The 16,061-nt window shown below is 47.7% G+C and overlaps 1 protein-coding gene across 2 annotated transcripts in view; it reads right to left on the bottom strand.

The window, feature by feature from the left end:
• The window catches only part of LOC118375798 (syntaxin-binding protein 5-like), a 253,656-nt gene that overhangs the window by 52,972 nt on the left and 184,623 nt on the right, over positions 1–16,061 (bottom strand). For both annotated transcript variants that reach the window (XM_052492755.1, XM_052492757.1), the window contains one exon: positions 13,479–13,544. In XM_052492755.1, coding sequence (XP_052348715.1) covers positions 13,479–13,544 — 66 coding nt within the window. The remainder of the gene's footprint in view (positions 1–13,478; positions 13,545–16,061) is intronic.

Below are 16,061 nucleotides of genomic sequence, written 5' to 3'. Positions count from 1 at the left end.
AGAAACCTGGTATAGAGGAGACAGACCCACTGGTTGGCCTCTAGGTTACAGAGAACTGGTAGTCCCATCCACCAAACTACCAGGTGTGAAACAGGGAAGGGACTCAGGGGTATGCTAATTTGGTTTAGAGCAGACCTAACTCACTCCATGAAATTAATCAAAACAGCAACATTTTACATTTGGCTAGAAATTCAAAAGGAAAAGATCTTAACAGAGAAAAATGTCCTCCTGTGTGCTATCTATATCCCCCCACTAGAATCCCCATACTTTAACCAGTTGAAGCTATGGGGGCGATATTTCATTATTGGATTAAAAAAAAACGTTCCCGTTTTAAGCGCAATATTTTGTCACAAAAAGATGCTCGACTATGCATATAATTGGCAGCTTTGGAAAGAAAACACTCTGACGTTTTCAAAACTGCAAAGATATTATCTGTGAGTGCCACAGAACTCATGCTACAGGCGAAACCACGATGAAACCTCAAAAAGGAAATGAGCAGAATTGTTGAGGCTCTGTTTTTCTATCGTCTCCTTATATGGCTGTGAATGTGCCATGAACGAGCTTATGCTCTCTGCCGTTCGTCAAGATGTCTGCAGCACGTTTGACGTATTTGTAGGCATATCATTGGAAGATTGGCCATAAGAGACTACATTTGCCAGGGGTCCGCCCGGTGTCCTTTGTCTAAATTGGTGCGTAATTCTCAGCTGCATGCATTTTCACATGGGATACAGAGGTGAAAGCACACTTCCACGAACGATATATCTTTGAAGAGATATGTAGAAAAACACCTTGAGGATTGATTCTAAACAACGTTTGCCATGTTTCAGTCGATATTATGGAGTTATTTTGGAAAACGTTTGGCGTTTTTATAACTGAATTTTCGTTTTTTTTTTGGTAGCCAAACATGACGCAGAAAACGGACCGATTTCTCCTGCACAAATAATCTTTCAGGAAAAACTGAACATTTGCTATCTAACTGAGAGTCTCCTCATTGAAAACATCCAAAGTTCTTCAAAGGTAAATTATTTATTTGAATGTTTTTCTGGTTTTTGTTAAAATGTTGCCTGCTGATGCTAACGCTAAATGCTAATGCTAAATGCTAACGCTAAATGCTAAATGCTAGTTTTGCTATGGTTGAGAAGCATATATTTTTTTAATCTGAGATGACAGTGTTGTTAACAAAAGGCTAAGCTTGAGAGCTAGTATATTGATTTCATTTCATTTGCGATTTTCAGGAATAGTTAACGTTGTGTTATGCTAATGAGCTTGCGGATAGATTTACACAATCTTGGATACAGGTTTTTTTAGTAGCTAAACGTGACGCACAAAATGGAGCGATTTCTCCTAAACAAATAATCTTTCAGGAAAAACTGAACATTTGCTATCAAACTGAGAGTCTCCTCATTGAAAACATCCGAAGTTCTTCAAATGTAAATGATTTTATTTGAATGGTTTTCTGGTTTTTGTGAAAACGTTGCCTGCTGAATGCTAATGCTAAATGCTAATGCTAAATGCTAAATGCTAACGCTAAATGCTAAATGCTAGTTTTGCTATGGTTGAGAAGCATATTTTTGAAAATCTGAGATGACAGTGTTGTTAACAAAAGGCTAAGCTTGAGAGCCAGCATATTGATTTCATTTCATTTGCGATTTTCATGAATAGTTAACATTTTTTATGGTAATGAGCTTGAGGCTGTATTCACGATCCCGGATCCGGGATGGCTCGCCGCAAGAAGTTAATTCTCCATCCTGGAGGGGGAAATCAATCATTTCCAGGCCCAGGGACATGTACTAGTCTGTGGCGAACTAAATGCCAGAACCGGACAAGAACCTGACACCCTAAGCACACAGGGGGACAAACACCTGCCTGCAGGTGACAGCATTCCATCCCCCATATGCCCTCCTAGGCACAACTATGACAACATAACCAACAAAACGGGTCACAACTCCTGCAGCTCTGTCGCACGCTGGGTATGTACATAGTCAATGTTAGGCTTCGAGGGGACTCCTATGGTAGGTACACCTATAGCTCATCTCTTGGCAGTAGTACTGTATAACACTGACCTCAACCCAGAGTCTCTCAGAGCATTCACAGTCAGCCCACTGACACCCCTATCAGACCACAGCAAAATCACAGTCTACTTGAACAGAGCAATACTCAATTATGAGGCATCAAAGCCAAAGGAACTGAGTAACATTAAGAAATACTATAGATGGAAGGAATGCAGTTTGTAAAGCTACCAAAAATCAATTAGGCAACAACAAATTCAATCCCTTTTAGACAATTTCCTGGGTAAAACGTTCCACTGTAATAGTGAAGGTGTAAACTTGGCAGTAGAAAATCTTAACAGTATATTTGACCTCTCAGCTTCCCTATCAAATCTAAAAAATCTCAAATAGAAAACCGAAGAAAATGAACAGTGACAAATGGTTTGATGAAGAATGCAAAAATCTAAGAAAGAAATTGAGAAACCTGTCCACCCAAAAACACAGAGACCCGGAAAACCTGAGTCTACGCCTTCAGTATGGTGAATCACTAAAACAATACAGAAATACACTACGGAAAAAGAAGGAACAGCACGTCAGGAATCAGCTAAATGTTATTGAAGAATCCATAGACTTCAACCACTTCTGGGAAAATTGGAAAACACTAAACAAACAACAACATAACAACATGACAACAACAACATCAACATAACAACAACAACAACATGACAACATGACAACAACAACATAACAACAACAACAACATAACAACAACAACAACATGACAACATGACAACAACAACATAACAACAACAACAACATAACAACAACAACAACATAAAAACAACAACAACATAAAAACAATAACAACATAACAACAACATAACAACAACAACATGACAACATAACAACAACAACATAACAACAACAACAACATAAAAACAATAACAACATAACAACAACAACACAACATAACATCAACAACAACATGACAACATAACAACAACAACATAAAAACAACAACAACATAACAACAACAACATAACAACAACAACAACAACAACATAACAACAACAACATGACAACATAACAACAACAACATGACAACAACAACATAAAAACAACAACAACATAACATCATCATATCATCATAACAACAACATAACATCATCATATCATCATAACAACAACAAAATAACATCAACATAACAACAACATAAAAACAACATAACAACAACAACATAACAACAACAACATAAAAACAACAACAACACAACAACAACAACAACATAATATCAACAACATAACAACAACAACAACAACATGACACCATCAACATAACAACAACATGACAACAACAACATAATATCAACAACAACATGGATGGATGCATGGGAAAGGTGCTGAAGTGTCCTCCCCTGCCTGCCTCAGAAGCTGATGCCGGATGCAACATCGTAAGACTAGACCCAGAACAGACCAAGCCAGACCCAGACCGGACCCAGAACCAGACCCAGAACCAGACCCAGACCCAGACCCAGACCCAGACCCAGACCGGACCCAGAACCAGACCCAGAACCAGACCCAGACCAGACCCAGACCAGACCCAGAACAGACCAGACCCAGACCCAGACCAGACCCAGAACCAGACCCAGAACCAGACCCAGACCAGACCCAGACCAGACCCAGACCAGACCCAGAACCAGACCCAGACCAGACCCAGACCAGACCCAGAACCAGACCAGACCCAGACCAGACCCAGACCCAGACCAGACCCAGACCCAGACCAGACCCAGACCAGACCCAGACCCAGACCCAGACCAGACCCAGACCGGACCCAGAACCAGATCCAGACCAGACCCAGACCAGACCCAGACCCAGCACAAAACGCACATTGACCTCTACAGCTGGGGCAGAGACAATGCAACAATGCCTATAAGTTACAGATGCACGGATCACAATGTTAAAGTCAGGACAGACAAGTCTAGGAACACACTATGCTAGAATCCAAACACAACCAACCCTCCTCCCCAAACCATTCTCCCTACCCCCGACACCTCCCCTCGGCCTACCCACACTCCCCCAGCGGTGGGACGTGAGAGGGACAGGTTTCCCTGGGCCCTCCCTCTTACCATTGTCCAGTAAGTAAAAGACTGGACTGCAGTGGTTGGCTCTCAGACCGGCCACGGGCTCAGGCATGGAACGAGGTACAGGGTGAAGGGAGCCTGGGAGAGATCCAACAGAACACACAAGGAGGGACCATACCAAACCAAAAACATGGGTGCATTGAGACAGAGAGACGAGCTGGTACATTGACGTCAGTTGATTCTGAAGATACCAAAACAAACTTGTGTGATAAGGTAAGACTACAGCTCAAAACAAACACAAAAACAGCCTCTGTAACAAAAACTACAACTACTACTATCATTACGTAGACAACTACTAACACCAGTCAACATCACAAATCCTCAAAACTAAATGAAATGTTGTTGTTGATGATACAGGTACAGTAACACCTGGAATTTCCTCACAGCAGGTGGTCCAGTCCACACTCTGGTCCAAACCAACCAGCACCCCCTTTAAACAGAGTGTTTCTTCTAAAATATATCGATTCCAGACGTGGGTAACTAACTTTATGTACTTTCTTACTTTACTGTTGCTCTCTCACCTTTCCAGACTTCACATTCTCTCGACCCCTCGTGAAATAGCACTGCGACCAGATTGTGGTGTAAATATTGATCCCAGCTCCTCTCTCATTATAGGAGATAACAGCAGACACATCCAGCCCAGGTAGGTGGCTTCTGCACAGGGAGCTCCGTGACACTCCCAGCACATCTCCTCTCTCCTCCTGGAGTCTAACCTCCGAATATATCCTGCTTGCTCAGAGAAACACTCTGGCATTTCAGCTTATTTGCCCAACCTCACGACTCGCCCCAGACTACATAACAAGGCAGGTACTACCATCAGCCGCAGCATGGACTACAACAGAAAGGAGAGCAGAAGCCCAGGCAACACAAAGAAACAATAACAACGTAAACAAACAACAAGGAAAGGGAGGAAGGAACGAAGGAAGACGAGCGGGCCCAATGACAGGGCTTAACGGGGAAATGTGTCCCGGTGGGGAGCGGTGAGACGGAAGGAGGAGGGAGGAGACCTCTTTATTGACATGGCAGAGAGGGGAGAGAGTTGATGGTGGATGGTTAACAGGATCTGGGTTCCATCTCTTCTAGCCTACCTCTGATATCCCCCATGTTCTACCTTCCACAGTCCACTTCGTCTTCTCCACCCCATACATGTGTCTCTGTCCCTTTGTAGTATCACGGTGGATCTATATCATTCTCCCTCCCCCTCTCTCCCCCTCCCCCCCTCCCCTTCTCCCCCTCTCTCTCTCTCTCTCTCTCCCCCTCCCCCTCTCTCCCCCCCTTCTCCCCCTCTCTCTCTCTCTCCCCTTCACCCCATCTCCCTCTTCCCCTCCCTCCCCCTCTCTCCCTCTCCCTCCCTCCCCCTCTCTCCCATCGCCCCTCCCTCTCTCTCTATCCCCCTTCCCCCTCTCCCTCCCCCTCCCCTCCCTCTCCCTCTCTCCCCTCACCCCTCTCCCTCTCTCCTCTCCCCCTTCCCCCTCTCCCTCCCGCTCTCCCCCTCCCCCTCTCCCCTCTCCCCTCCCCTCCCCCTCTCCCTCTATCCCCCTTCCCCCTCTCTCCCCCTCTCCCCCTCTCCCTCCCTCTCTCCCCTCCCCCTCTCCCTCTCCCTCTCTCCCCCTTCCCCCTCTCCCCCCTTCCCCCTCTCCCTCCCCCTCGCTCCCCCTCTCTCTCCCTCCCCCTCTCTCCCTCCCCCCTCCCTCTCCCTCTCCCCCTCCCTCCCCCCTCTCCCTCTCCCTCCCTCCCCTCTCCCTCACCCCCTCTCCCTCTTCCCCTCCCTCCCCTCTCTCCCTCTCCCTCCCTCCCCCTCTCTCCCATCGCCCCTCCCTCTCTCTCTATCCCCCTTCCCCCTCTCCCTCCCCCTCTCCCTCTCTCCCTCTCCCTCCCTCTCCCTCTCTCCCCTCACCCCTCTCCCTCTCTCTCTCTCCCCCTTCCCCCTCTCCCTCTCCCTCCCGCTCTCCCTCTCTCCCCCTCCCCCTCCCCCCCCTCTCCCTCCCCCTCTCCCTCTATCCCCCTTCCCCCTCTCCCTCCCCCTCTCCCTCTCCCTCTCTCCCCTCACCCCTCTCCCTCTCTCTCTCTCCCCCTTCCCCCTCTCTCTCCCCCTTCCCCCTCTCCCTCCCCCTCTCTCCCTCCCCTCTCCCTCCCCCTCTCCCTCTTTCCCCCTCCCCCTCCCCTCTCCCTCCCCCTCGCTCCCCCTCTCTCTCCCTCCCCCTCTCCCTCTCTCCCCCTCCTCCCTCTCCCTCTCCCCCTCCCTCCCCCTCTCTCCCTCTCCCTCCCTCCCCCTCTCCCTCTCTCCCATCGCCCCTCTCCCTCTCTCTCTCTCCCCCTTCCCCCTCTCCCTCTCCCTCTTTCCCCCTCCCCCCCCCCCTCCCTCCCCCCCCCCCCTCTCCCTCCTCTCCCTCTCCCTCTCTCCCCATCCCCCTTCCCCTCTCTCCCCCTCCCCTCCCCCTCTCCCTCCCCCCTCTCCCTCTCTCCATCTCTGCATTTAATAGAAGAGATGGGACCAGATAATAGATAGGACAACCCTGACCTATTCCACATAACTATGCACATTACATCCCACCACCACAGGCACTTTAGAGAGAATAACCTTGGTCCGATGTGCTTCTTTTATTCTCAGGAGAATTGTAGATAAATGGCTAGGTCTTATACCCTATAGACTGGGGAGATACTGGACAGGGACAACAGGTCTAATACTCTATAGACTGGGGAGATACTGGACAGGGACAACAGGTCTAACAGCCTATAGACTGGGGAGATACTGGACAGGGACAACAGGTCTTATACCCTATAGACTGGGGAGATACTGGACAGGGACAACAGGTCTTATACCCTATAGACTGGGGAGATACTGGACAGGGACAACAGGTCTAATACCCTATAGACTGGGGAGATACTGGACAGGGACAACAGGTCTTATACCCTATAGACTGGGGAGATACTGGACAGGGACAACAGGTCTTATAGCCTATAGACTGGGGAGATACTGGACAGGGACAACAGGTCTTATACCCTATAGACTGGGGAGATACTGGACAGGGACAACAGGTCTTATACCCTATAGACTGGGGAGATACTGGACAGGGACAACAGGTCTTATACCCTATAGACTGGGGAGATACTGGACAGGGACAACAGGTCTAATACCCTATAGACTGGGGAGATACTGGACAGGGACAACAGGTCTTATACCCTATAGACTGGGGAGATACTGGACAGGGACAACAGGTCTAATACCCTATAGACTGGGGAGATACTGGACAGGGACAACAGGTCTTATACCCTATAGACTGGGGAGATACTGGACAGGGACAACAGGTCTAATACCCTATAGACTGGGGAGATACTGGACAGGGACAACAGGTCTAATACCCTATAGACTGGGGAGATACTGGACAGGGACAACAGGACTTATACCCTATAGACTGGGGAGATACTGGACAGGGACAACAGGTCTAATACCCTATAGACTGGGGAGATACTGGACAGGGACAACAGGTCTTATACCCTATAGACTGGGGAGATACTGGACAGGGACAACAGGTCTTATACCCTATAGACTGGGGAGATACTGGACAGGGACAACAGGTCTTATACCCTATAGACTGGGGAGATACTGGACAGGGACAACAGGTCTTATACCCTATAGACTGGGGAGATACTGGACAGGGACAACAGGTCTAATACCGTATAGACTGGGGAGATACTGGACAGGGACAACAGGTCTTATACCCTATAGACTGGGGAGATACTGGACAGGGACAACAGGTCTAATACCCTAGATAGACTGGGGGAGATACTGGACAGGGACAACAGGTCTTATACCCTATAGACTGGGGAGATACTGGACAGGGACAACAGGTCTTATACCCTATAGACTGGGGAGATACTGGACAGGGACAACAGGTCTAATACCCTATAGACTGGGGAGATACTGGACAGGGACAACAGGGCTTATACCCTATAGACTGGGGAGATACTGGACAGGGACAACAGGGCTAATAGCCTATAGACTGGGGAGATACTGGACAGGGACAACAGGGCTAATAGCCTATAGACTGGGGAGATACTGGACAGGGACAACAGGGCTAATAGCCTATAGACTGGGGAGATACTGGACAGGGACAACAGGGCTAATAGCCTATAGACTGGGGAGATACTGGACAGGGACAACAGGGCTAATAGCCTATAGACTGGGGAGATACTGGACAGGGACAACAGGGCTAATAGCCTATAGACTGGGGAGATACTGGACAGGGACAACAGGTCTAATACCCTATAGACTGGGGAGATACTGGACAGGGACAACAGGTCTAATACCCTATAGACTGGGGAGATACTGGACAGGGACAACAGGTCTAATACCCTATAGACTGGGGAGATACTGGACAGGGACAACAGGTCTAATAGCCTATAGACTGGGGAGATACTGGACAGGGACAACAGGTCTTATACCCTATAGACTGGGGAGATACTGGACAGGGACAACAGGTCTATACCCTATAGACTGGGGAGATACTGGACAGGGACAACAGGTCTAATACCCTATAGACTGGGGAGATACTGGACCTATAGACTGGGGAGATACTGGACAGGGACAACAGGTCTAACAGCCTATAGACTGGGGAGATACTGGACAGGGACAACAGGTCTAATACTTTATTGGCTGGGGAGATATGTTTAGATTGGGACAACTGGTCTCTATACCTTATCCGACCGGGGAGATCCTGGACCCGTCCCTCAACTGGTCCTCCGTCTGGTCATCCCTCCTAGTGACTGGGGAGACACCTATCCCCAGCTCCTTCTCAGCACAGCTGGTTCGCTTTAAGCAGAGAGAAGACGGAGGGAAGGGAGAGAAGACGGGCATTGGGAGAAACAATATATATCTCTCCCTGTCTCAAATAGACACACACTAGCTGACCGACTTGATCTGACACATCCATCTAGCATCCCGGCAGGACACCGCTTTCTCTCTCTCCCTCTCTATCCCTCTCTTTCTCTCTCCCCCCTTTCTCTCTCTCCCTCTCTATCCCTCTCTTTCTCTCTCCCCTTTCTCTCTCTCCTCTCTATACCCTATCCCTGACCCCTTCCTCTCTATCCCCCTCTTTCTCTCGGGAGATTTCTCTATCTCCCTCTCTTTCCCTCTCTTTCTCTCTCACCCCTTCCTCTCTATCCCTCTCTTTCTCTCTCACCCCTTTCTCTCTATCCCTCTCTTTCTCTCTCACCCATTTCTCTATCTCCCTCTCTTTCCCTCTCTTTCTCTCTCATAGACCCTCTCTTTTCTTTCTCTCAGGGGAGTCTATCCCCCTCTCTTTCCCTCTCTTTTCTCTCATACCCTGGACAGGGACAATAGTGTCTAATACCACTATACCCTAGTGACAGGTAGTGTCTATACCCAGGTAGTGACCTAGTGACAGGTAGTGTCTTATACCCTATGACTGGTAGTGTCTGGACAGTGACAGGCAGTCTCCATACCCTAGTGACTGGCAGTGTCTACCTGACAGGTAGTGTCTATACCCTAGTGACAGGTAGTGTCTATACCCTAGTGACAGGTAGTGTCTATACCCCATAGGCCCATAGTGACAGGCAGTGTCTATACCTAGGCAGTGTCCATACCCTAGTGACAGTGTCCATACCCTAGTGACAGGGACAGTGTCTATACCCTAGTGACAGGTATGTCCATACCCTAGTGACAGGTAGTGTCTATACCTAGTGACAGGTAGTGTCTATGACCCTATAGTGACAGGTAGTGTCTTATACCTAGTGACAGGGGTGTCCATACCCTAGTGACAGGCAGTGTCTTATACCTAGTGACAGGTAGTGTCCATACCTGTGACAGGTAGTGTCTATACCCTAGTGACAGGTCTGTCTATACCCTAGTGACAGGTAGTGTCTATACCCTAGTGACAGGTAGTGTCTATACCCTAGTGACAGGGGAGTGTCTATACTGGACAGGCAGTGTCCATACCCTAGTGACAGGTAGTGTCCATACCCTAGTGACAGGTAGTGTCCATGGACCTAGTGACAGGTAGTGTCTATACCCTAGTGACAGGTAGTGTCTATACCCTAGTGACAGGTAGTGTCTATACCCTAGTGACAGGCAGTGTCCATACCCTAGTGACAGGTAGTGTCTATACCCTAGTGACAGGCAGTGTCTATACCCTAGTGACAGGCAGTGTCCATACCCTAGTGACAGGTAGTGTCTATACCCTAGTGACAGGTAGTGTCTATACCCTAGTGACAGGTAGTGTCTATACCCTAGTGACAGGCAGTGTCTATACCCTAGTGACAGGTAGTGTCTATACCCTAGTGACAGGTAGTGTCTATACCCTAGTGACAGGCAGTGTCCATACCCTAGTGACAGGCAGTGTCCATACCCTAGTGACAGGCAGTGTCTATACCCTAGTGACAGGCAGTGTCCATACCCTAGTGACAGGCAGTGTCTATACCCTAGTGACAGGTAGTGTCCATACCCTAGTGACAGGCAGTGTCCATACCCTAGTGACAGGCAGTGTCCATACCCTAGTGACAGGTACAGTGTCCATACCCTAGTGACAGGTACAGTGTCTATACCCTAGGGACAGGTACAGTGTCCATACCCTAGTGACAGGTAGTGTCCATACCCTAGTGACAGGTAGTGTCCATACCCTAGTGACAGGTAGTGTCCATACCCTAGTGACAGGTAGTGTCCATACCCTAGTGACAGGTAGTGTCCATACCCTAGTGACAGGTACAGTGTCCATACCCTAGTGACAGGTACAGTGTCCATACCCTAGTGACAGGTAGTGTCCATACCCTAGTGACAGGTACAGTGTCCATACCCTAGTGACAGGTACAGTGTCCATACCCTAGTGACAGGTACAGTGTCCATACCCTAGTGACAGGTACAGTGTCCATACCCTAGTGACAGGTACAGTGTCCATACCCTAGTGACAGGTACAGTGTCCATACCCTAGTGACAGGTACAGTGTCCATACCCTAGTGACAGGTACAGTGTCCATACCCTAGTGACAGGTACAGTGTCCATACCCTAGTGACAGGTACAGTGTCCATACCCTAGTGACAGGTACAGTGTCCATACCCTAGTGACAGGTGTCCACCCTAGTGACAGGTACAGTGTCCATACCCTAGTGACAGGTACAGTGTCCATACCTAGTGACAGGTATAGTGTCCATACCCTAGTGACAGGTACAGTGTCCATACCCTAGTGACAGGTACAGTGTCCATACCCTTGACAGGTAGTGTCCATACCCTAGTGACAGGTAGTGTCCATACCCTAGTGACAGGTACAGTGTCCATACCCTACCATACCCTAGTGACAGGTACAGTGTCCATACCCTAGTGACAGGTACAGTGTCCATACCCTGTGACAGGTACAGTGTCCATACCCTAGTGACAGGTACAGTGTCCATACCTAGTGACAGGTATAGTGTCTATACCCTAGTGACAGGTACAGTGTCCATACCCTAGTGACAGGTACAGTGTCCATACCTTAGTGACAGGTACAGTGTCCATACCCTAGTGACAGGTACAGTGTCTACCCTAGTGACAGGTACAGTGTCTATACCTGGTGACAGGAGTGACAGGTACAGTGTCCATACCTAGTGAGTGACATACTGGACACAGTGTCCATACCCTAGTGACAGGTACAGTGTCCATACCCTAGTGACAGGTACAGTGTCCATACCCTAGTGACAGGTACAGTGTCTACAGTGACAGGTATAGTGTCATACCCTAGTGACAGGTACAGTGTCCATACCCTAGTGACAGGTACAGTGTCCATACAGTGTCCATACCTTAGTGACAGGTACAGTGTCCATACCTTAGTGACAGGTATAGTGTCCATACCCTAGTGACAGGTACAGTGTCCATACCCTAGTGACAGGTACAGTGTCCATACCCTAGTGACAGGTACAGTGTCCATACCCTAGTGACAGGTACAGTGTCCATACCCTAGTGACAGGTACAGTGTCCATACCTTAGTGACAGGTACAGTGTCCATACCCTAGTGACAGGTACAGTGTCCATACCCTAGTGACAGGTACAGTGTCCATACCCTAGTGACAGGTACAGTGTCCATACCCTAGTGACAGGTACAGTGTCCATACCCTAGTGACAGGTACAGTGTCCATACCCTAGTGACAAGTATAGTGTCCATACCCTAGTGACAGGTACAGTGTCCATACCCTAGTGACAGGTACAGTGTCCATACCCTAGTGACAGGTACAGTGTCCATACCCTAGTGACAGGTAAAGTGTCCATACCCTAGTGACAGGTACAATGTCTATACCCTAGTGACAGGTAGTGTCAATACCCTAGTGACAGGTAGTGTCCATACCCTAGTGACAGGCAGTGTCTATACCCTAGTGACAGGTACAGTGTCTATACCCTAGTGACAGGCACAGTGTCCATACCCTAGTGACACGTACAGTGTCCATACCCTAGTGACAGGTACAGTGTCCATACCCTGGTGACAGGTACAGTGTCCATAACCTAGTGACAGGTATAGTGTCCATACCCTAGTGACAGGTACAGTGTCCATACCCTAGTGACAGGTACAGTGTCTATACCCTAGTGACAGGTACAGTGTCCATACCCTAGTGACAGGCACAGTGTCCATAACCTAGTGACAGGTACAGTGTCTATACCCTAGTGACAGGTACAGTGTCCATACCCTAGTGACAGGTACAGTGTCCATACCCTAGTGACAGGTACAGTGTCTATACCCTAGTGACAGGTACAGTGTCCATAACCAGAGGCTAGGTGTCTGCTGAAAACAGTCCTGCATCCCAACAGGACCTTCAGCACTGATCAGATATAACAGTCCCGTGAAGGGAGCTGGGGACTGTGTGTGATGTGTGTGTGATGTGTGTGTGATGTGCTGTTGGAGGGGTTTACTATTCTCGTGAGAACCAAAAGTTCTCCCAACGATAGTAAAACAAGAAAGTGTGGACAGTTAGCATTTCCCCACAAGGAAAAAGGCCATTTTAGGGTTAGGGGTTAGAATTAGGGTTAGAATTAGGGTTAGAATTAGGCATAGGGTTAAGGTTAGTTTAGGGTTAGGGTTAGGCATAGGGTTAAGGTTAGTTTAGGGTTAGGGTTAGGCATAGGCATAGGGTTAAGGTTAGTTTAGGCTTAGGGTTAGGGGTTAATACTTACAGGACATTAGGTTTAGGGGTTAGACTGGGGAGATACTGAGGGACAACAGGTCTAATACCTAATTAGGGTTAGGGTGAGGGTTAGGGTTAGGGTGAGGCATTACCTGAGGTGGGTTCGGGTGAGGGTTAGGGTTAGGGTGAGGCATTACCTGAGGTGGGTTAGGGTGAGGGTTAGGGTTAGGATTAGGGTGAGGCATTACCTGAGGTGGGTGACTTGCTTCTCTCAATGTCCATGGACACCTGGTTGTCGGACAGTTCCGTTAGGCCTGTCAAGCCAATCGGATTCCAAGAGGAAGAGGAAGTGGGATAGAGAGAGACTCTTTAGTCATGGTCATATAAAGAAAGCATGGTGATTCAACAGACATTTGTCAGTGCTGCAACAGTGTATGTTGCCATGGTAATAAAGATTTAGATGCACTATTGTAAAGTGGCTGTTCCACTGGATGTCATAAGGTGTATGCACCAATTTGTAAGTCGCTCTGGATAAGAGCGTCTGCTAAATGACTTAAATGTAAATGTAAACAATCAGTTGTCAGTGTTGTAACAGTGTCTGTTAGCACAGTGATACAACAGACAGTTGTCAGTGCTCGAACAGTGTATGTTGCCATGGTGATACAACAGACAGTTGTCAGTGCTGTAACAGTGTCTGTTGCCATGGTGATACAACAGACAGTTGTCAGTGCTGTAACCATGTCTGTTGCCATGGTGATTCAACAGACCGTTGTCAGTGCTCTAACAGTGTATGTTGCCACAGTGATAAAACAGACAGTTGTCAGTGCTGTAACTATGTATGTTGCCATGGTGATACAACAGACAGGTGTCAGTGTTGTAACCGTGTCTGTTGCCATGGTGATACAACATACAGTTGTCAGTGCTCTAACCATGTCTGTTGCCATGGTGATACAACATGCAGTTGTCAGTGCTGTAACCATCTCTGTTGCCATGGTAATAGAACAATCGGTTGTCAGTACCGTAACAGTGCTTGTTGCCATGGTGATACAATATATAGTTGTCAGTAGCATAACCGTGTATGTTGCCATGGTGATACAACATGCAGTTGTCAGTAGCATAACAATGTCTGTTGCCATGGTGATACAACATGCAGTTGTCAGTAGCATAACAGTGTCTGTTAACCCTTTCTGAGGATGACAACTCTGATCCTGAAGCAACACACAAGATTCAGGAAGTTTCATCCATACATGATGATCGTATATTCACTTCCCACTGGGGGGGAAGTGTTTCCACGTTGTTTCCATGTCATTTCAACCACCAAGATCTATGTGATGATGGTGAATCCCATGTTGAAAACTAATTAGATGTGTAAATGTAAGGGCATTGTCTTTTTTTTTTTTTTCCCACCCAACTTTTAACCTGAACCCAATGACATGCTGAACATTGTTTGTTGATTTCACATTGAACTCACATTAGTTGACAACTCAATCCAAATGTAAGGTGAACTGACGTTCTGTGCCCAGATGGTCGTGCTGTTGTCATCTCACGTTTCTCTACTTATAATTGGCTAAAGACTTCCTGGAAATTGACGATCGCTGTCGCCAGAGGGTTATAATGAATAATACGTGAATCCACGTTGAAGCTCGGGATCAGCTTAGCACACCATCAGCATGCATGGCAACAAACACCATAGGAAATGAGGCCTGCACTTCAGAGTTTAAACCGCCTCAGTTGCCTTGTTTTTTTAGAGATTCCTCCCTGAGATTGGAAGGTTGGAAGTTCGATTCCCAGCTTAGTCATACCAAAGACTGTATAAATGAGACCTGATGCGTCTCTGCTTGGCCCTCAGCATTAAGGATATAGATTTTGGGGTAAGGCTTTACATCCTGTCCAAGGGATGTTGTACAGGAAGCTACCTCGCGCTACAGGAAGCTACCTCGCGCTACAGGAAGCCACCTTGCGCTACAGGAAGCTACCTCGCGCTACAGGAAGCCACCTTGCGCTACAGGAAGCTACCTCGCGCTACAGGAAGCTACCTCGCGTGACAGGTACAGTGCCATACCTCGCGACAGGAGGCTACCTCGTGACAGGAGGCCACACTCAGCTGACAGGAAGCTACCTAGTGACAGGAAGCTACCTCACGCTACAGGAAGCTACCTCGCGCTACAGGAGGCCACCTCGCGCTACAGGAAGCTACCTTGCGCTACAGGAAGCTACCTCGCGCTACAGGAAGCCACCTCGCGCTACAGGAGGCCACCTCGCGCTACAGGAAGCTACCTCGCGCTACAGGAAGTTACCTCGCGCTAGAGGAAGCTACCTCGCGCTACAGGAAGCCACCTCGCGCTACAGGAAGCTACCTCGCGCTACAGGAAGCTACCTCAAGGTAGGGCGTCATTGTAAATAAGAATTTGTTCTTAACTGACTAAATAAAGGTCAAATAAAAAATAAATATATACTTTTGGTACTTAAGTATATTTTAGCAATAACATTTTTTTTTGACACTTAAGTATATTTAAAACCAAAAAACCTGTTTTACTTTTACTCAAATAATATTTTACTGGGTGACATTCATTTTTACTTCAATCATTTTCTATTAAGGTATCTTTACTTTTACTCAAATAATAAGATTGGGTATTTTTTCCACCACTGGGGGTTGGAATCGAAATCATGAAAACAGGAACGTCTGAAATGGAAGGCAGTGCCAATTCAGATGGTTAAAATATATGCAGTGCAGTGCCAATTCAGATGGTTAAAATATATGCAGTGCAGTGCCAATTCAGATGGTTAAAATATATGCAGTGCAGTGCCAATTCAGATGGTTAAAATATATG

The sequence above is a fragment of the Oncorhynchus keta genome, chromosome 34, assembly GCF_023373465.1.
Source record: "Oncorhynchus keta strain PuntledgeMale-10-30-2019 chromosome 34, Oket_V2, whole genome shotgun sequence".
NCBI classification, from domain to species: Eukaryota; Metazoa; Chordata; class Actinopteri; order Salmoniformes; family Salmonidae; genus Oncorhynchus; species Oncorhynchus keta.
Note: the sequence above shows the minus strand (reverse complement) of the source record. Positions and strands in the feature narration are given on the sequence as shown.